Source organism: Bombyx mandarina, chromosome 21 (assembly GCF_030267445.1).
Source record: "Bombyx mandarina strain Sakado chromosome 21, ASM3026744v2".
Taxonomy (NCBI): domain Eukaryota; kingdom Metazoa; phylum Arthropoda; class Insecta; order Lepidoptera; family Bombycidae; genus Bombyx; species Bombyx mandarina.
In genome coordinates, this window is record NC_143227.1 from 9,006,184 (window position 1) to 9,027,430 (window position 21,247).

Below are 21,247 nucleotides of genomic sequence, written 5' to 3' on the forward strand. Positions count from 1 at the left end.
GCCATATTGAAAAACAAAGAGAGAAAACAGCATTGACTTTAAAGACTACAATCCAGGCCTTAAATAAAAAAAAATTATGACAATTTAAAAATTCAAAATATTCAAATCAAACCACTCATTCTTGACAGTACATACCTGTGCAGTTTTTTAAAAGAAATAATAATAAATTTCCGAATGCTTCATACAATATCCTATCAATATTTCTACTTCACAGGGTGTGGTAAACAATGAATAATTTTGCTTTTAAAATTGTATGAACGTGGAATTAATAATTATCTGATCATGGAAGAACCAACTTTACGATATGAAAAAATTGACTTTTTGGGCGAAGGACAGGTAAATAAAATAAGGAGTTTAGTAGGTAGCAATGATAAAGACTATTAATACATACTAGGTCATTTATAACCTCAAAATAAAACTATTAAACTAATACAATCCACCACAAATTTCAGTTTGCAACTGTGTACAAAGCAAAGGATGCAAAAACAGACAAAATTGTTGCTGTGAAGAAAATTAAGATAGGATCACGTCTCGAAGCTCAAGACGGAATTAATAGAACTGCTCTTAGAGAAATTAAACTGTTACAGGAACTGCAGCATATAAATCTAATTGGATTATTAGGTATGTATTGTAGGAAGGATTGTATGAGATCGTAGATAGCTTATCTTCTTCAATTTTAATCTGATTAATTGTAAAGATGACAGGACGTCGCTTAGAAAGTAAACATCATTTATTTACACCCATTTTATTCAAATAGTCAAAATCAAGCAGCGAGGAAGGTACAATTTCCTAACCTACAGTCGTGAACTATTAGTTCAGAATAATACCACCCTAGAAGTGAGCTTTGGGTGTTGTAATAGGTGACTTATCACCAGAAAAAGAGGAGCTGCATTCTTTAAGTATTCAACCAGAATACGGCCATCATCAAATGGTCATTCATCAGGCCTCATATGTTCAACTGTTGTCTATTTCGGCCATTAAGTTATGTATTCTTCTTTGAATATTAGGACAGAAGTAATACGATTGAGATTTAGAACACTTAAAGTGGATAGTAGTATCCACATTGTGATGACAAACTCAAAATAAAACTATTATAAAATTACTATTTACTTTAATATCTTAAAAATTCTTAACCTACAATTATTGGCTTTGCAGATGTGTTCGGACAGAAATCAAATGTGTCGCTGGTGTTTGACTTTATGGATACAGACTTAGAAATAATAATAAAGGACAATACTATTGTACTTACCCCAGCTAATGTTAAGGCATACATGATAATGACTTTGAAAGGTAAGTTTACATACAAATGTATTTTTTAAAACCTACAAATTTACTGTAGGCCAAGCCTAAAGCCAGCTTACCCTAATTTAAATTTCATATTTGTAATTTACAAATGTTTTGTGAAAAAGTTCTAAGTTTAAATTCATTGTCAGTTAAGATTTTGTTTTATTTTATAAGTGTTTGTTACTTTATAATAAGTTGTTTAACATTGGGATATAAATTCTTGCATCTGTTTGAATCTTCTAGTACCTATGTAAGATGACTCTGCATGTCACTTTTTTGTAGTGTCAAACACAGCATTGGCAAATTAAATTTTTTTGTTAAATTATTTGTATTAATATTAAATTACTATTTAAGATTTGGGAAAAATAAAGGAACCGTCCCAAATTATTGGATAATTATCAAGTGATACCAAATGTCAAATGATAATTATCACGACAATATCAATGCTGTTTGGAGTTGTTGTTGTTGATAAAGCTGCTCTTTTTTCTATATCAACAGAACAATAATGCATAGGGTAATCCATCTCTTATAAAAAAAAAACTTGTATTTCATTATCCTATTAAACTTTTAAGTTTTACTATTTTCCTTAAATAACTGAAATTAATGTGCAATGAATAAAATTAATCAATAAACTATTAAATAAATAAAAATAGTAAGTAAGTAATAATTTAATAAATTTAATGAGATGTTTACAAAATTACCACTTTCAAATTATTGTTGTAATCTATTACTTGACTTTTGTTTTTTTTTTGTGCTTAAATAGGTGGATGAGCTAATGTCCCGTCTGGCTTTAAGTGGTTACCGGAGCCTACAGACATCTACCTTCATGCGCCACCTACCTTGAGATATGAGTTCTGAGGTCTCAGTTTTTACAGTACAATCGCTGCCCCCCAAATGGAAGCCTTCTGAATTGATTGATCAATGATGAAAGAGGATCATGTGTTGAAGTTTGACGTGTTTTAATAAATAGGCATAGCAATTGAAGGGATTTGGAACCATATTTTTCTTCTGCTAATTTGACTTGTCCTCAGAAAATAATATAAAATGTTTTCATAGACTTTTTAGAGTTTGGATGTTTGGAGTTCTAACTCAAGTAACTTGATTCATAAGAAATTAATAGATTAATAATGAGGGTAAACATGATTAAGTTTTTTTTTCTTTAACTATGTATGTCAAGATACCATTTCCCAGTAACCCATTTCGATAGAGCAGCACGACACGAGAAACCACTAATCGTGGCCGTCGGTAACTACATTCTCGATCCTGCGGACCGAATGGTAAATAGTCGACGTCGCCCAAGACACGTCATTTCGGGTCCTCCCGATCCACTAACTGCTTTTAGGTACCCCAAGCACCGGTCATCGTTCTCGTCGAACCCGTCACTTGCGACGAAGGGCTCGGCGAGTAAATTAACCCATAGACATAGCCCACTGAGTTTCTCGCCGGATCTTTTCAGTGGGGCCCGTTTCCGATCCAGTGGTAAATTCTGCGAAGCACGGCTCTTGCTAGGGCTCGTGTTAGTAACAACATCAGGTTTGAGCCCCGGGAGCTCACCTACTCGCCTGGTGACGCTGATATGGTCTCTCAAGACCATCAGCTTAGATAGAAAAGAAAAGAAAAAAATATTAACCTGTAATATGACAATTCTGGAAACTAAAACCAAAATAAACTAAAATAGGTACTGAACCTTTGTTTTTAACAAATTATTTATTAAAGATTTTTTTTCAGGCTTAGAATATTTACATCAGAATTGGATATTACACAGGGACTTAAAACCTAATAATTTGCTAATAAATAGAGAAGGTATTTTGAAAATTGGTGACTTTGGTTTAGCCAAGGCTTTTGGATCACCGACAAGAATAAATACACATCAAGTTGTTACGAGATGGTATAGGTATGGCGATTTACAACATGACGATTACAATTCCTTTGAGTCCACTATTCTATTATTATCGATTCTGAATTTTATTTCCATGATCAACTCTCGATTACTTTTATTTATTTATTTTTCAAACGATTGTCTTTTTTGTTTTAAACTGGAACTAGTTATGGCGTCCCGACGGGAATGAGAATGGTGAACTAATGTTGGTAATTATCGGCGCTCAATACCAAAAACAATTATGCAAATGAATAAATTCCTCATTTATTTATATTATTTGTGAAAGTCATTCATTAATTAAGACCGTGTCTGATGTTTGAAAAAAATTGGCAGCAGCAGTCTCAAGATTTAAATCCTGGTTTAGTCATATCACACGGTATGAATAAAACGGGCGTCTTGTATACTAGGCTATGGACGTTTCCTTCCAATGCAAACCTCAATAAATCTAATGTGCTATGATCGTGGTCTGAAACTGTAAATGGAATACACTTTTTTTTAATTGCTAGATGGGTGGACGGGCTCACAGTCCACCTAGTGTTAAGTGGTTACTGGAGCCCATAGACATCTACGACGTAAATGCGCCACCCACCTTGAGATGTAAGTTGTAAGGTCTCAAGTATAGTTACAACGGCTGCCCCACCCTTCAAACCGAAACGCATTACTGCTTCACGGCAGAAATAGGCAGGGTACCTACCCGCGCAGACTCACAAGAGGTCCTTTAATTTCAGAGCTCCAGAACTACTATTTGGAGCGAGGCAGTATGGAACGGGTGTGGATATGTGGGCTGTGGGATGTATTTTAGCAGAATTGCTTTTAAGAGTTCCATTTTTACCTGGCGAATCAGACTTAGATCAGCTCTCCAGGATATTCCAAGTGTTCGGAACACCAACAGAAGAAAACTGGCCTGTAAGTACTGTTTGATGATTATTGAAGACTATAAACAGATTAAGCATTGTCTATGTTTTAGTATTTTTTATTACTCACCTACTGCTTAGTTCAGACAAAATCCGATGTAGCTGCTTTTTCCATCTAGACCTAACACGGAGTTTAATGTGTGTTTGATATCTCTTGTGACAGTGAGATCGCTGTAATGAAGTCGGAAAACATTTAGAACTGTTTTAGCTGTGTATACAGGGTATACAGGATAATGCGCATATCAAGTTAAAACGCGATATCGCTAATGTAGATCACGTTAAACTTGTTAAAAAAATCACAATTGGTAGGATAGGTAGGTTCATAGTTTACAGAGAGATCACTATAGAAAACTCCTCGCTTTTATTCCAGGGTATGAAGACTCTCACAGATTATGTGCAATTCAAGCTGTTTCCCGCTCAAGAACTACGGCATATATTTAGTGCGGCGTCTGAAGATCTTATATTTTTATTGGAGAGCCTTTTAGCTCTGTACCCGCCAAATCGATGTGATTGCACGCAGGCCTTGCAAATGGCGTATTTTAGGTAAGCTATTTTCATTGATAAATAAGTACTATACAGCAGGCAAAAAAATAACTTAGGTATGTCGGTCAGTATTCGTATCGCTTGATGCGAATATGATAGGGTTCATACCAACAACAGTTTTCAAGTTTTCCAAACGAATAAAATATGTATCGCTGTAACGAGTTCAGGAAAAACTTCAGGATACAGAACAAAAATTTCGTGTAGGTAATCAAAATCCGCTTTTATATTATATGTTTGTGATCATTGATGGTAGGAAAATCGCTCGCAAGAATCTTTACCTGCGTCTTGCCTATTTCTGTATGTGTGAAGTACTCTTTAATCCATAATTCGTTCTGGTTTCGAGGGAGCAACAATCGAAATGTAATATATTTTAGTATGTCTTCATGTCGCGAGATGGGTCACACCTGTGGGTTCCGGCAATCACTTGTGGGCTGCCAACCTAGTGAAATAAAACTAACGTATATAATTAACTGTAAATATAACTAATGTAACGAAATCATCTTGAACACCGTCTACTTTATATAAAAATATTCTGAAGAGACATTCATGTGCATTCACTTATGCGTATATTTATTATAAATGACAGTACCTACAACTGATCGATATGTTTTTTTTATACGACAATGACTTTTCCAAATTCTAATTACAATTTATGAAATATTTTATTAATCATGTGTCCTGCATTGATAAATTTCTTGGATGTTTGTAAAACTAAACAGTTCTATGCCCATTACAGTAGTAAACCGGCACCATCGGTCGGCCCTAAGTTACCGATGCCTTCGAATATATCAAAACTAGAAGTAGAAAAGCCGTCTTTGAAAAGAAAACTCCTGGACAACATTGATGGAGGCTCACTAGCGAAAAGGCTACAATTTTAATGTTATTCCAATTTAGTACAATAATTTAAGTGCAATTTAGACAAATAAAAGATGTATGGTTGACTTTGTCATAATTGAAACACTTGGAATGTTTTATTAAAAGGTTGTCGTTGACTAAAAGTAAAAAAGTTGACTGATCTTTTTAAAAATATAATAATTGATAATAGCGACGATCCCTATTTATAAAGCGATATAATAACAAAACAAATTTTAATGTTTTATAAGAACGCTATAAAGATGCATTTAATATAAATTATATATAATAAAGTATATATATCTCTTTTTTTATGTTGCAATATACAGCTTGTTAAATCGTTTTCGCGGGATATTATTCAACAAACAAATTTTGCACCGACGTGGTACGCTGCGTAAAGTAAAGCAAATGCAAATATTTGGCAACCTTACAAGATAATTAAATTTTACAAATATTAAGTTCTAAGTTCTTACGTCACGTGCTCATAGCATGTGCTTTTACGTCGAATTTAAATACATTTTGGTAAGATTAATAAAGCTCATTGACTGATGTTCTCTTATAATTTGCATTATTTTAAACACATCTCTAAACATTTTAGGGTCGTCGGTAAGCTAATTATACTGCATACTGTAAATAGTCTTGTAGACTAACAATGGAGTGTCTGATATTTTTAAATGAATTAGTTGAATACATACTTTATTACTGGTGGTAGGACCTCTTGTGAGTTCGCGCGGGTGGGTACCACCACCCTGTCTATTTCTGCCGTGAAGCAGTAATGCGTTTCGGTTTGAAGGGTGGGGCAGCCGTTGTAACTTACTTGAGACCTTAGAACTTATATCTCGAGGTGGGTGGGGCATTTACGTTGTGGATGTCTATGGGTTCCAGTAATCACTTAACACCAGGTGGGCTGTGAGCTCGTCCACCCATCTAAGCAATAAAAAAAAAAAGTCACTTTGTCGTAAAAGTCACATAAATTAACAAGTTAAATAATACTTTAATATAATACATTAATTTCGAACTTAATAACAAATCCATTTTTATATAAAACAATTTTGTGAATATGACATTGTAGGAAATATGGGTAAAGCTTGAAGCTTTATTAAAAATAATTATTTAAAAGGTCAAATGAAACATTTTTTTGACATTTTAAAACTATTCGTTATCATTAAAAAAATTAGAACAGTTCTTTTAATAAAACACAACTAAGAGTTAAATGTTGGAGCATCGACTTTTAAGTTATAAAATATATGTCATTGATATTTTTTTGTTTTATTTATTTTATTAATCCAATTATTATTTTTTCAAAAAAAAACAGGTCCATTGGTTATTTTCTCCGCAATCTTATGAGGTGAAAATTTAAATTTAAGATTTAAGTCGGTGAGATGAGAACTGACTCGTTCCGTAAACATCAAATCACATAAAACTCTGTCAACAAAGATTTAAATCCACAATGAAAATTGTTGAAACCGACTCCCCAAAAAAGAGAGTGTTACCTTTTGAAGGTTATTTCTAAAAATAGATTTGATTTTCTACTTTTGATGACAAGAACGAAAGCTTACTATTCATCGCGGGACAAAACTCCAGCCAAGAAATATCTACATTAAAGGCTTGCACAAGTCCACGAATGAGAAATTAATAAAAAAAAGGTAATTTCAAATTTAATGCGTATTTTAGGAAAGTAGGTAAATTCAATATTTCTCAATTTAAACAGTCATTTCCTAATTAATAACGTTAGTTGCGCACACAACTGGGTTCTGGTGATCGTATCAAAGTATTCAGTGTTAGGTATACAACGATTCCTATTAGGATGCGGGAGCTCCAAATCTGAAAGAAACAAATGATTTTCCTTGGGTGTAAATGATCTAAGTAAGTTCCTTTTTTGTAGTAATAAAATGTTAAAAAGTAAAATTTTATATTTAACGTCTATTGTGTTCTGAGTTTACTTGTCTTGCCTTGTATGAGTATTTTCGGCACACAAACACGAGGGGACTACTCCTGCCTAATTCTGTCGGGAAGCATCACGAGTTTCGATTTGAAGGGTCAGACAGCCGTTATACTGAAAAACAGGAATAAACTCATATGTCAAGGTGGGCGCTATTAACTTTGTAGGTATCTATGGATTCTGGTAACCACTTCAAGTTAGGTTGGCTCATCCTCGTCCACCCATTTAAAGTAATAAATAAAAGGTTTAGTGGTTTGTTTCATAAAAAAGACAACTGTTAGTTAGTATTTATTAAAGTTCACCTTCGCCTGATTTATTTCTATTGCAAGCCTTGTGTAACTTTTGCGTCTTGGTGTTCTTCGTGTCGGTCTGTAGGTACACAAAATTTGGTTTCCATTATTTTTTTTATTTTTATTTTTCTAAACATTTCGATTCGCTTCTTTATATTCACATTTTCTGGAGACAAACACAAAAATAACGTTATCCTAAACCACGTGGGCGATGGGTGGGCCATTCGGTATCTGTGTATTTTAAAACTCCTGGATTTATATTAAAGGTTTGAATGGTCTGACCAGATTTGCATCATTCTTGATTCAACCGTCTGCGATGCTTTGAGTAGCTGAAGACAGGATGAGATGAGATGGCAACATCGTGAGGACAAAGGCGTAGATGGAGGTGCTCCTCAGACATGAGGAACACTTGAGGAGGAGGGATATAAAATATTGCGTTTATTTCGATTCGATTGTTTTAATAAAATTTACGAACGATTAATTACGAAAATTTAGGAAGTAGGTTGTGCACATTTTCTGATTAAAATAGATATTTCGGTTTGTTTATTTAAATATAAAAATAAATAAATAAGGATGTTACTTACCTTTGGTGAGGCAGAAATAAGAGACAGTCGCCCATAGACACCATATTTCCTTTCGTCTTCCGGTCTTAAAGTGCCAATTTTCTTCATCATCAAATAGATCTAGAAGAATGTGTGCCTTTAACAGTAGTTCTAACTCGTTAAATATCTAAGTAATATTAAGCCTTACTTGTTCCAACATTCCATAGCTTCTAATAAGAAAATCACGTTGTGCCAGTAAGTTGACTCGTTCGCGTTCATCTTTTTCAACTATTGGATCTGGTTCAAAGGAACAGAGGACATATTGAGGCTTGGACTCTTCTGGTATCTGCAAATAATGTGATTTTTTTTACAAATAGTTATCAATACATTTTGGATAAAAAAACATACCTATAGTCACACACACAGAGACCCATAGTCTAATAAAATACTCAGAGTTTACGGAATTATTCGGAAGAGGTACATTACAAACATTATCCTGTTACATAAATATTTTCAATAATTGATCTATTTTAAATCAGAGATCGCTTTTAGCGACAAGACTTATACATACATATCTAAATAATTTGAATAATTTAAAAATGCGTTTTGTTGTGTAATAAAACGTACTAAACTCTACTATTCAGGAAAATTTTATCTGAAGATGGATATTTCAGAAAAATAGATAAAAATGACGTGTTTAATCAATATAATCATAAGTTCGTTATACCTACATATTTGTGGTAAATTTCAGGAAGCGTAATCGAATGAAACACAAATAGTAAGTACTGTGTACATACCGGCTGTTTGGACTGTATTCTAGTTGCCTTATTTTTGTCTTCTTCACTGTCTTTCCCTATCTCTTTCCTCTTATCCTTTTCTTTTGTTTTAACTTTTGATTTTTCAGTACTGGGTGTCGCAACCGAAGTTGACGCCGTGATACTAGATTCATCGCCAGCTTTACTTTCCGATTCCTTGGGCTTCGGTTGAGACGGTTTTTTCAGGGCCTCCGCTTTAGCTTTCGATTGCTAAACGTTTTTATGATTCAACAAACAAATTATTCAGTAACATAAACATACTGTATAGATCAGCCTTCCCCAAAGTGGGCGATAACGCCACCTTGTGGGCGCTGCAGCCCTAAAGGGGGGCGGTAAGAGACCCAAAAAAAAGGGGGGTTGTGGAGAGGCTTGGAAGGCGATTTATAATTTCATCTAGGAGGACTCTTCATCGACTGAGCTTTCGCTATTGTAGTTTTTAAGTAGGTGAAAAAATAGGGGCTCTAACAAATAATTTATTCTCAAAGTGGGCAGTAGACAAAATTACTTTGGGAGCCCCTGGTATAGATAAAAGCGTTCGTTTGAACTGAAAGCGTACTTGGAATTCCTCTCGCTGTATCCGCGTACAGTCACCGCGAGCTCGCGACGACGCCGTGCCGGTGTACAAAGAACCAGACGGCTGTTGGAACAGCGAGGCGTATTGCTCTCCCACTGGATAAACTCGTCTACAAACATGAACCTTATCTTTATTTAAATAAAACACAAGTGCCAGCTATTCTTCTGCTGATCTCTTTAGTGGATTGGCCTTTGCGAATATTGCAAGACTGAGTGGTAAAATGAGACGGTAAAAATAATAGAGGAAGACCCGGGATAAAATGGGAGGATGCGATAGACAATGTTTACAGCCGATCCCAATTCGAAGAGGGTTGCTAGAGAGAGATAACAATGGAAGAAGTTAGAGGCGGCCTATGTACACATACCTAATTAAACCAACAGTTCTAAAAGTTCAGGAGAAAGGGGCCATTGGTTGATTGATTGAAATTAGGTGAGATGAGCTCCTACATCACTTACATTCATATTACATTACCTAAAATTGCCGAGGTGCGATTCTTCCCACTGGATCTGAGTTTGCCAAGGAGTTTTTTCCCGATCTTTTTCATCGATCGTTGTGGTTTCCGCATATCTGCATATTACATTAATATTGGGAAATTTAATTAACTTATCACGTTAATTTCAGTACAAAGCGTCAATTCAGTATTTACTTATTCGTTTGCAGCAATCGATCCCTTATACGTTTTCGATCCTCTTCGAGAACGCGTTTCTTGTCGCACTGCCAAATATTGAGCATAGTGAATGTGTCCGTGAGTAGATTTTCCTTCACTTCTCGGTCTAATTGCGTATCGGTATGGAAACTAGGCGAATGGTTTACCTGAAACGTTACTTGCTAATTGTAATTATTTGAGTCTAAAGTCAATATTTACTAATGATGGAGGCTGAGAGCTTGAATGGTTAGGTAATTCTAAAAAGGTACCGCTACTATGCATATTGCTGGCTTGAAGGATTTTTGAATTCCGGATAGAAATAAAATGAATGACTTACTACACTTAACATCAAGTGGTCAGTGAGCTCGAAGGTTCATTTTGCTCATTGCTCTCCATCTAAAGTGCCATTTGGATGGACAGCAAGAGTCCCTCTGTAGATTAGATACTATACCATTCAAGAGATCAGTAGGCTTAGTGCGAGTTTCAAAAATGGAATCGATTGACTCGCATCGAGTGTACGCTCTTCACGGTGAAACGTGCGGAGCTCTGAGTGCGAGTTACTCGATTTGCAGGACGTTTATTCATCTTGAGAAGCGATATTTTTTTCTTTTATATTGGTAGCACGCAAGGTTTTTTTTAAGGCGTTTAATTGAAATGCCAAGCTTTCTAACGATATTTATAATTAGTCGGGTAATGGGTAATGTACCTGTGCTTAGTGCGAGTTTTTTTAATTACTCAGTCGATGTTAATGTTATGTTTAATTTGTGTGAGTTTGTATCAGTGCCACCTAGTGGTAAGCTTATGAATCTCATTTTGTGGGAGAGAGAAGGTTTGTTTATGTTGCTGTCTCATGTATCGAATAGCTTTACCGAAGTGAGGCTCTCGATTATTGTATGTGCGAGTGCGAGTTGCAAATTAATGGATTTTGAGAGTATTTCTTCACTTTCAAGCAAGTTAAGTAGTCACTAAAAATTTTGCCGTGAAACCAATACAATATCAAGATTTTTTTATTTCGTTTTTAATAATAATGTTGTTTTTTAAGGTTTTATCTATTCTAATGGTTTATACACATATATTTTTTCGGTTAGAAAATTTTATAGACGTCTAGCTAGTTGTAAATACATATTAATTCTTTGCTTTTTCATTTAATTCTTATTAAATCATTGCTTTTTTTTAAAGAGTTGTTTGATGAGAGAGAGAGAGAGCGAGATAGAGTTGTTTTTTTTTTATTGCTTAGATGGATGGACGAGCTCACAGCCCACCTGATGTTAAGTGGTTACTGGAGCCCATAGACATCTACAACGTAAATGCGCCACCCACCTCGAGATATAAGTTCTAAGGTCTCAGTATAGTTACAACGGCTACCCCACCCTTCGAACCGAAACGCATTATTGCTTCACGGCGGAAATAGGCGGGGTGGTGGTACCTACCCGCGTGGACTCCCAAGAGATCCTACCACCAGTGAAAGAGTATTCTTTATTGTACACAAAATGAATAAATATTGTGAAACATTTTTTCTTGGTCTTATCGCTAAGAGTGATCTCTTCCAGACAACCATTAGATGGGCAAGAATAATTTCGAAATGAATTGCACACTGTGTATCTATCTATTATAGAAATATATACACACACGCACATACACACGCGCACACACACACACGCGCGCAATATACATATTTACAGGTACATACGTACAGATTTATATTTATAAATTATATAGAAATTTGAACAATGTAATAATAATTTTGCTTCTTTACACATTTATAAATAAGGATGGATGCTCGTAATAATTTTAGTATATTTGGGCCACCTAATGAAGATCATCAACAGTATTACCGTAAATACAATCATTTTATAAACGTTCAACGGGTAAAAGATTAAACCTATGTAAAACATAATTTCTTTAATTAAAAAAAGCTGCAATAATTACCTATTCCAAGATTAATTATGTTAAGTATGTCTAAATATGTAATTACAATTAAATAAATTCTATAATAAACTTTTAATTCTAATACTTCTATTAAAGTTACTAAAAAAATATGTTTATGCTGGGCAGTTTTCGTGTATTTTAAAGGTTACGCCATTACGGCAAAGTTTGTTTACGAAATTGCACCCTTAGAATGGAAGTGGTATAACTAAAAAATTTAAGATTAGTTTTATATTTCAAAACACTTATGTATTATTATTAAGAACCTACATTTTAAGTAGGTAATACGTGCAGCAAAAATGTTGGACTCCTTTTTACGAAAATTGCGCGGACGGAGAAGTATGAAATTTTCCACACTCATAGAGAATATAGAGAAGTAGTGCAGATTGCTAATTTTTTTTTTAATTGTGCATAAACAATAAAAAAATAAACTAAATGAATAAAAAAACCTTACACACATTACCATGTATTTTACACACACACACACACATGCATTTATACTTTTTTTTGTTTATTGATTTATCAATCTGTGGTCAAATTGAGAATAGATTAATATTTTTTGTCTTTAATATTATTTTTCTATAATGTAGCCTTGGCGACATAGAGCAATGATTATTATAGAAATGATGATAATAGAAAAGTGACAATAGAACTATAATAATGTTCAAACTTAAAATTTAAATAAATTATGGTCAAATTTCGACCACTGGACTACCATTAGTAGATAATAATAAAATCATTTATTGCCTTTCACACAGATTTAGATTATTACAGGCAGCCTACAAGGAAACAACAAAAAAACAAAACACTATTATATCATTTCTGGCAAGCAGCTCAACATTTGCACTTGTATATTATTAATAGGAATTTTATTAAGAATATTGACAATTTATGAGGAATTTGACAAGTACGGATTAGTTATAGATATATGTAGTTACATATTGTAAATTAAATTAGTTTTATAAGTGCAATAAAAAATAATTTAAATGATAAAATGATAAAGCCATACCTTTTTCCAATGTGACGATTAGAGGGTATCCTATTATTCTTTTCTATATTATTCTATCAGCTTATAAAATTAAACAGTCTCTTTTAGTCTAGAAAAGGACAAAGTACTCTTTCTGTCTTTTTCAAATAAAATGGCATGCCTTAAAGTGTTTAAACCGAAAAACTAAAAAAATACAATTATTGTATTACAATATTGAAGTTTACCAGAAACTAAGAATTTTGGGTTGAGCCACTTGAATTCTAAAGGTACAAAATAGTATTGAACACGTGACATTACCCGAATAATTTTGAAAGTAGTTGGTTCCCATTAAAATGCTGTTAAAATGCGTTGTATTTCATTTAGACGGTCTAATGCCAAAACATCACGTGCTACCAATATACGAGAAATAATATTATTGCTGCTCTCGGTGAATAAACGCCCTGCGAAGCGAGTAGCATATCTCAACTCACACTCACAATTCTTCATTTTTCACCGTATAGAACGTAAACTCGATTTGATTTTGATTTATTTATTTACAATTGAACAACTAGGAAAAAAAGATGATAAGACATTTTGGAGGGACCGCGAGGAGCTAAATTGTGTGAATTGTTTTATTTTGTCTATTTAATGTTTCTTAGTTAATGCGTATTTAATATTTCTTCGTGTATAAGTGTAATTTTGAGACCGTCCTGGCCTAAAGGTTAAGGCGTCCGGTGTATTCGTATCTTGCAATGCACCGGTGTTCTAATCCCGCCGGCGGGTATCAATTTTTCTAATGAAATACGTACTTATCAAATGTTTACGATTGACTTTCACTGTAAAGGAATAGCATCATGTAATAAAAATCAAACCCGCAAAATTATTTTTTGTAATTACTGGTGGTAGGACGTCTTGTGAGTCCGCACGGGTAGGTATCACCACCCTGCCTATTTTTGCCGTGAAGCAGTAATGCGTTTCGGTTTGAAGGGTGGGACAACCGTTGTAACTATACTGAGACCTTAGAACTAATATCTCAAGGTGGGAGGCGGCATTTGCGTTGTAGATGTCTATGGGCTCCGGTAACCACTTAAGATTAGGTGGGCCGGGAGCTCGTCCACCCATCTGTGCAATTACAAAGTAACGTGGGTTTATTAACTGTTTAGTATCTGTGAAAGTGCGAAAATTTTAAAAAATTAAACAAAACCGCTGGACGTAGCTTCTCGAAGTCTTCGAAAAGGTCCACTGAAAAAAATCTCAGTATATAATCAGCATTTTGCAGAGATTATATTTTATCCCATATTATCTGATCTCATTTCATTTCATTCCATGCCAATTGATTAATGCTTCAAATTAATCAAATCCATTTCACTCCATATTATCATTTTTCATAAAAAAAGATTAGGCTCTGTGGCATGATATTTTTGCCTCTCTAGTTGGAAAAATAAAACTACTAAAGAAATACTCGATCGAAACGTTAAAATCCACTAATTTGTAACACGCACTCGCACAAATGTCATTCGTAGTACTCATTTCGGTAAAATTACTCGGTTACGAGATCACAACGTTAATATGAACTCGCACTCACAAAATAACACCGAGTACGTTTGCCGCTAGGGGCGCTGTTCCAATTGCATACAAATTTGAGCAAACTGGCTCGCTAGTGAGAACGTTACAAAACTCGCACTAAGCACACAGGGTCATTGATTCTGCCTACTAAACATGTGTGTCACCACCGTGTATCAATTTGAAATTAACGAAAAAAATTCGACATATAATTTACCTAAACATATTTTGTAATCTACAGAAACTTTATTCTATTAAACTATTTACTCCGCACTACCTTTGGTTGACTGGTAGAGAATGCCTTAAGTCCGCCAATGTAAATTTTACATGAAGAGTAATAAATAAATAAATAAACTTACTTCCAAGATATACGGATGAAGTTTGTGATCCAGAAGAATATCAAAACCTAATATTTCAAAACAAGCGTGCACCTGTAAGGGTAAATTTAAATTATGTACCCCATCTTTTGTATATGAATGTGTATGGAATGTATTTAAATATATTTTTAAGAATCTCATAGCTGCAAGTAGTAAGCCGTCTATAATATATTTAATTATTTTCTTGTCGAGTGAATGAGCTCACGGCCCACCTGGCATTAAGTGGTTACCGGAGCTCATAGAGATTACAGCGTGAATGTCTTCACCCACCCTGAGCATTGAAGTCGAAATCTCAATTGTATAGTTTAACGACTCTCATCCTTCAATTCCGGAATGCATTGCTACTTCGTAGCGGAAATAGGCAGGACGGTAGTACCGACCCGTGCGGGCTCATAAGACCATCGGTAACTACGAAATTATTTTTTTACATTTTTTATTTTTATTACACATCGTCTTTCATCGTGGAAGTCAATTTCTGAACACGTGTTTTTTTTTGTTTTTTTTTTTATTGCTTAGATGTGTGGACGAGCTCACAGCCCACCTGGTGTTAAGTGGTTACTGGAGCCCATAGACATCTATAACGTAAATGCGCCACACACCTTGAGATATAGTTCTAAGGTCTCAGTATTTTCACAACGGCTACCCCACCCTTCAAACCGAAACGCATTACTGCTTCACGGCAGAAATAGGTGGGGCGGTGGTACCTACCCGTTCGGACTCACAAGAGGTCCTACCACCAGTAATTACGCAAATTATAATTTTGCGGGTTTAATTTTTATTACACGATGTTATTCCTTCACCGTGGAAGTCAATCGTGAATATTTGTTAAGTAGGTACGTCTTTTATTAGAAAAAATTATACCTGCCTACCTGAATTCGAACATCGGTACAATCGTATCGCTTGATATGAGTGAACCGAGCGTCTTATCCTTTAGGCTAAAACAATTTCGAGGAATGTAAAAACAAAACTAACTATAAAGATGTCCATTAACCGTTTACACAATAAAAAGCAAAACAATGAAATGAGCATTTAAGTTAACCATATCGTGCGAGGGGAAACATGCGTGGTAACTGTGCTTCAAGATGGGCCACGCGGAAATTATCGTCTTCACGATGACCTCGTCTATCGAATGCCACAGCTTATCGAGATCAACACCTTGAGATAACAGGATCTTGTTCAATGTTGAGATCTTGCTGGTCAATGTTAAAGCATTAAATTAATTATTAACCCATATTTATGTGGTCACGTTTTTTTTTTGTTTTTTTTTTATTGCTTATGTGGGTGGACGAGCTCACGGCCCATCTGATGTTAAGTGGTTACCGGAACCCATACCTACCTTGAGATATGAGTTGTAAGGTCGCAGTATAGTTACAACGGGTGCCCCACCATTCAAACCGAAACGCATTACTGCTTAACGGCAGAAATAGGCAGGATGGTGGTACCTACCCGTGCGGACTCACAGGTCGTCCTACCACCAGTTAGGTACGTCCTAGTTACGTCAGTTACGTCCAGTTACGTCATGTCCTAGTATACCACTAGCCCATCACTTCGCTTCAGTGTCGTAAAAGACGTTCATAAGAGGAATGGGCAGCGGCGTTCTCAGAGTACGCCAGCGTATTGCGATCGACAATCGGCATCTATACGAGTAGGTACTACCGATCAAGACTATGTCTATGTATATACCGGGAAACAGGACTACTTCGGGTAGAAGTAGGCAGTAGCCGAGCGAGGTTCCCAACACGTGTGTTTACAACTGTCGACACTCTTTGTTATAAACTACGATAAAAAACATGGAGGAGATGAATTAAATTAATTTATTCAAAGATAAGCAAAGACTATGATTCTCTAGTCTGTTTGTTCCGCGTTCGCACACAGTTCATACGAGAAAGTTGAAATTATGCTTTTAATATGGTACTTGCACACGTAATGAATTCAATTGTAAGTTCCGATTTATTAAATTAAATTAATTAAATTAACGGTGAATTAAAAACCAACATTTTAAAACTGTAGGTAGGTATATGGGTAGATTAATTTAAGTTGTAAGCAGAACGAAAACTAAATTAAAAATGAACGTTAAAAATATGTAACTAAAGTTTCAAATGTGCGGAGCTATGGGGGCTACGTATAAAATAGAAATAGAAGTTCCGTCACAAAATCGCACAAACATACCAACGACAATGTCATGGTATGCAACATGGCTTGCAGCGATTTGTACCTGTTGCTAGAACCTACTTAAATTATGAACTGTTAGTTTGTAAGAAGACTGAAATAAATAAATCATCGAGGAAATATGCTCATGATGAACATATCATTATTATATTGACCGTGATAAAATTCTAAATACACAAAGTACCGTTTGCTGCCCGCTTCAGAGTCATACACGTAGGTTCTGCTGTGTTTGTTCAGGGCGTAGTTTGTTAGGTGCATGAATACATTAGTGGTATTATTGGCATTCGGATCGGCGTATCTGCTCGTTGCGAATCTAGACAAATAGAAAAGGTATAATAATAAATGACAATTTCTCAAGAGAAAGTGGTGTTTTTCGACAAGCGACCTGATGAGAGAACCCTGTTTAAGTTCACCTGACTAGTCCTTCGTTGTAGACAAATATTCTTAATGGGTCACACGACGTAATGAGAGTGTATACTCGTATGTCAAACTTGTAACCATCGACCAGAAATGGTTTTGATAGATATACCTGTAACAAACAACACAACGCCGTACCATACAATAAAAAAATGTAATGTTAGCGTAGTAGATATACCTACTTATTTTATATTTCATACCTGACAAATAAGTTTGTCGGAAGGTTTGATGTCTTTCAAAGATTTTGTTAAATAAATACCACGTCCTTGACTACCGCACTCCGGTTTTATTATAAAAGTTTTATTTTTACGCGTTTTGCTGTAATTCAGAGCTTCCCCGAAGCTGTAAGAGCATAATTAGGTACATGAATACAAAAAATGAAAAGAAAAGTGCGAATGTGCCGTCAATACTGATTATATCTACGATTCATGGAAATCTCCGAAACAACTATAAAATGTTATGTTATACGATTTACTCTGCAGGAAGACACCAAGTTTTGGGAAAGAAATTATAATCCTTCGGATAAATTTTCTGCATCCTGTTCAAATTGCGAGCTAGGAGATCTTTTCTGAAAATAAAATTGCACATAAAATAAATCTGTTCAATACGCATAAAGTAGCAACATTTGGATTAGTTTATTTTCATTTTGAGTTAAGGTACCTGCAGATCTCAAGCATTCCCGGATAATGATTTATGCGCTGAAACCTTTTCATTTCCTTCGCCCTTTCGACAGACACACTCATATCAGTCCAATAGAAATTCCAAGCGTCTTCTTCGGAAACCTCCCTCATACCGAACGCACTGGCGACCTTTCTTATTGACTCATATCGGCAATTTGCAAGACAAATTGTTATTTGTGATCTATGGAACCACCGCAGAACCATTATTATTTACTAGCAAAAACCGAATACTCTCAACTAGTAAACGAATTGAAAACTTCTACGCGGTAAACTTTATGTTGCTAATAGCCATGTTATAGTTAAAAGGTTTATCTTTAGGATTCTAAGCAGTTCTAAGTTCAGGTACCGAATATCAAATATATTTAATAGATAAAGGTGGATCCCAACCCGGGTTTTAAACCAGATACATTGATTACTGAACTAAAGAGGTTTTACTGGTGATTACCAGCGCCCTGCCTATTTCTGCCGTGAAGCAGTAATGCGTTTCGGTTTTAAGGGTGGGGCAGCCGTTGTAACTATGTATACTGAGACTTTAGAACTTGTACCTCAAGGTGGGTGGCACGTTTACGTTGTGTAGATGTCTATGGACTCCAGTAACTACTTAACACCAGGTGGGCTGTGAGCTCGTCCAACTACGTAAGCAATAAAAAAAAGGTGATCAAACGTGGATGCAAACAATAGGATTTCAGATGGAAAAATCGGTCGAGCTAAAAACAGAAACTACCACAACTTCTTTCCCTATCATCCTTCCATATCAGTAGTGCCCGTTTTCTTATTTCCCTCTACCTAACTCTGCCATTAACTATCATCATCAGTTATTGGCGGTGGGACGTATTGTGAGCTCGCATGAGTTTGCTAGTGTAATGGACATGGCCGTTTTTGTTCTAAAGCGTCCAAATTTCCGGATAGAAAGAAATGATAAACGTTAATCGACGACATATGTTTTGTACTCCTTCGTAATTGTGACTGCTATTTCGTGTTTCAATGTGAATGACAGTTCACTTTGGTGTGGTAGTAAGAGCGTTACCTAATTCTCGATTACCAAGGGATCAATCAGTCTATGTCTTAATTCTTATAAATAAAATCAGTAAGTATTTTATTATTTCAAGTTCTTTGATAGCATCTGCTATATTATTATGTTTAGTTGAGTAATAATGTTTCGTAAAGGGATATTCGCTCTAAGATCTGTTATGTTATGCTTGATTAATTTAATCAAAGCAGATTCTGTTGACTTTATAGGATTAAACTCGATATAAAAAAAAATATACTTTTAAAGTTTTATAGTCTTTGTTTTTTTTCCTACCTAAGCTGATAAGCCTTGAGAAGCTATTTCAGCGGAACCTTAACTAGTAAGTGAGCTCACGGGGCTCAAACCTGACGACGATGCTAACACGAACCCTAGCAAGAGCCGTGCTTCTCAGAATCTACCACCGGATCCGAAACGCGACCCACTGAGAAGATCCGGCGAGAAACTCAGTAGGCTGTGTCTGAGGGTTTTATAGTCACTCATAGGACACATCATACCTTTTCCTTTTCTTTTTTTTGCGCATTGCGTCGACCGGAATAACAGGTGCAGCTCGTGACGTGGGCTGAGAAGTATCATCCTCGCCGTACAATTTAGCATCGTAACTGCGCATCATTGAGACTAAGTTCTCAGTTTGCTCTTTATCAGTTTGCTGATCACCTGATATTTTTTCATCTGAATGAAAATGAAATTAGTATCATTTTAAAGAGGCTTCCATCAGTCCCTTGAGATCCCATAACCTTTAAAGCATTTGAAAACCTAACCCAGTAGTCATCAATTCTGCAAATATTTTAACTCTTTTCGTTTATTAATTTAAACTCGTTAAAGACGCAAGAACCTTTTCCATATGACAGGCACGCGTTAAACATTCCATCGTAAAATGATCGTAAACCATAATGTGCCATTTAGGTACGTAGGTAGGTACTATGGTTTACGAAATTAATTAATAATACCAATCTATATTTTATAACATTTATCTTTTCATTATATTTTTACTGGTGGTAGGGAGTCTTGTGAGTTCGCACGGGTAGGTACCACCGCCTTGCCTATTTCTGCTGTGAAGCAGTAATGCGTTTTATCCTACTGAATATCCGTTGTAAGCTCGTCGTCAAATGGTCCAATAAAAAAGTAAAATAAACCTTATGACAACTGTTCCTATGTCACAGTATTTGCGGTTCTGTATTTGCGGCTTATTTACAGAACATAAAATATACCCCGCCAATAAAGAGCTTTTACTGTAAGTATAACATAACAGCTTTATATATTTTATATTTAAGATATTACGGTCCAAAAAGCAACAAACCTCTTGTTTTAATTTTTTTTGGTTTGTTTTGCGATGATATAGTTTGTTTTTGTTGTTCAAGATTCTCATCTCGTGAGAATAAGTCCAGAATTTCCTCCTGAAATTGTAGCCGTATTATCACTGACTTTGCAAAGATTTAAATTTATTAGTAATTACGATGAATTGGCTTCCTTACCTCCATTTCTAAGAGATATTATTATATCATTAGGTATTGCTGAATGCAAGTCTTTAATTTTGCATCATAATTCAGAAAACTATAAATGTCCCTGACAGGCTGATAAAAAATGTAATTTTTTGTATTTATTTATCCACTACATAAAAATATGGATTACTTCATAAAAAGTTAATCTAAAACTTTTTAATGTTGAAATTTCAGGAAAAAATACGCGACCGTGTGACATGACAAATTTGATTTTTTGTTTTTAACTGATCTGGCAGTGGTCAAATCAAAAGCTTTTTTCTTTTCTAATGAAATAAGTATCCCGACGAGGTAAACTATTTAACACATAGTATAATTTAATATTTTACAGGTTCTAATGT

The 21,247-nt window shown here is 35.1% G+C and overlaps 2 protein-coding genes across 2 annotated transcripts; one reads left to right on the forward strand and one right to left on the reverse strand.

The window, feature by feature from the left end:
- The first annotated feature begins 102 nt into the window (after positions 1-102).
- Positions 103-6,735, forward strand: Cdk7 (Cyclin-dependent kinase 7). Its single transcript, XM_028171747.2, has 7 exons — positions 103-336; positions 453-621; positions 1,156-1,290; positions 3,013-3,178; positions 3,892-4,069; positions 4,448-4,620; positions 5,357-6,735. Exons 1-7 carry the CDS (start codon positions 283-285, stop codon positions 5,496-5,498), a joined length of 1,017 nt encoding a protein of 338 aa, XP_028027548.1. The 5' UTR covers positions 103-282; the 3' UTR covers positions 5,499-6,735.
- Positions 6,736-7,051: 316 nt separating this feature from the next.
- On the reverse strand, positions 7,052-20,888 carry LOC114241140 (tubulin polyglutamylase TTLL13). Its single transcript, XM_089736584.1, has 18 exons — positions 20,883-20,888; positions 20,708-20,804; positions 19,905-20,085; positions 18,361-18,561; positions 18,176-18,268; positions 17,901-18,042; positions 17,697-17,812; positions 17,468-17,596; positions 16,154-16,307; positions 15,097-15,168; positions 10,282-10,448; positions 10,107-10,202; positions 9,618-9,744; positions 9,044-9,271; positions 8,455-8,592; positions 8,289-8,387; positions 7,717-7,783; positions 7,052-7,296 (listed from the first exon to the last, which is right to left on the reverse strand). Exons 1-18 carry the CDS (start codon positions 20,886-20,888, stop codon positions 7,184-7,186), a joined length of 2,226 nt encoding a protein of 741 aa, XP_089592710.1. The 3' UTR covers positions 7,052-7,183.
- Positions 20,889-21,247: the final 359 nt, after the last annotated feature.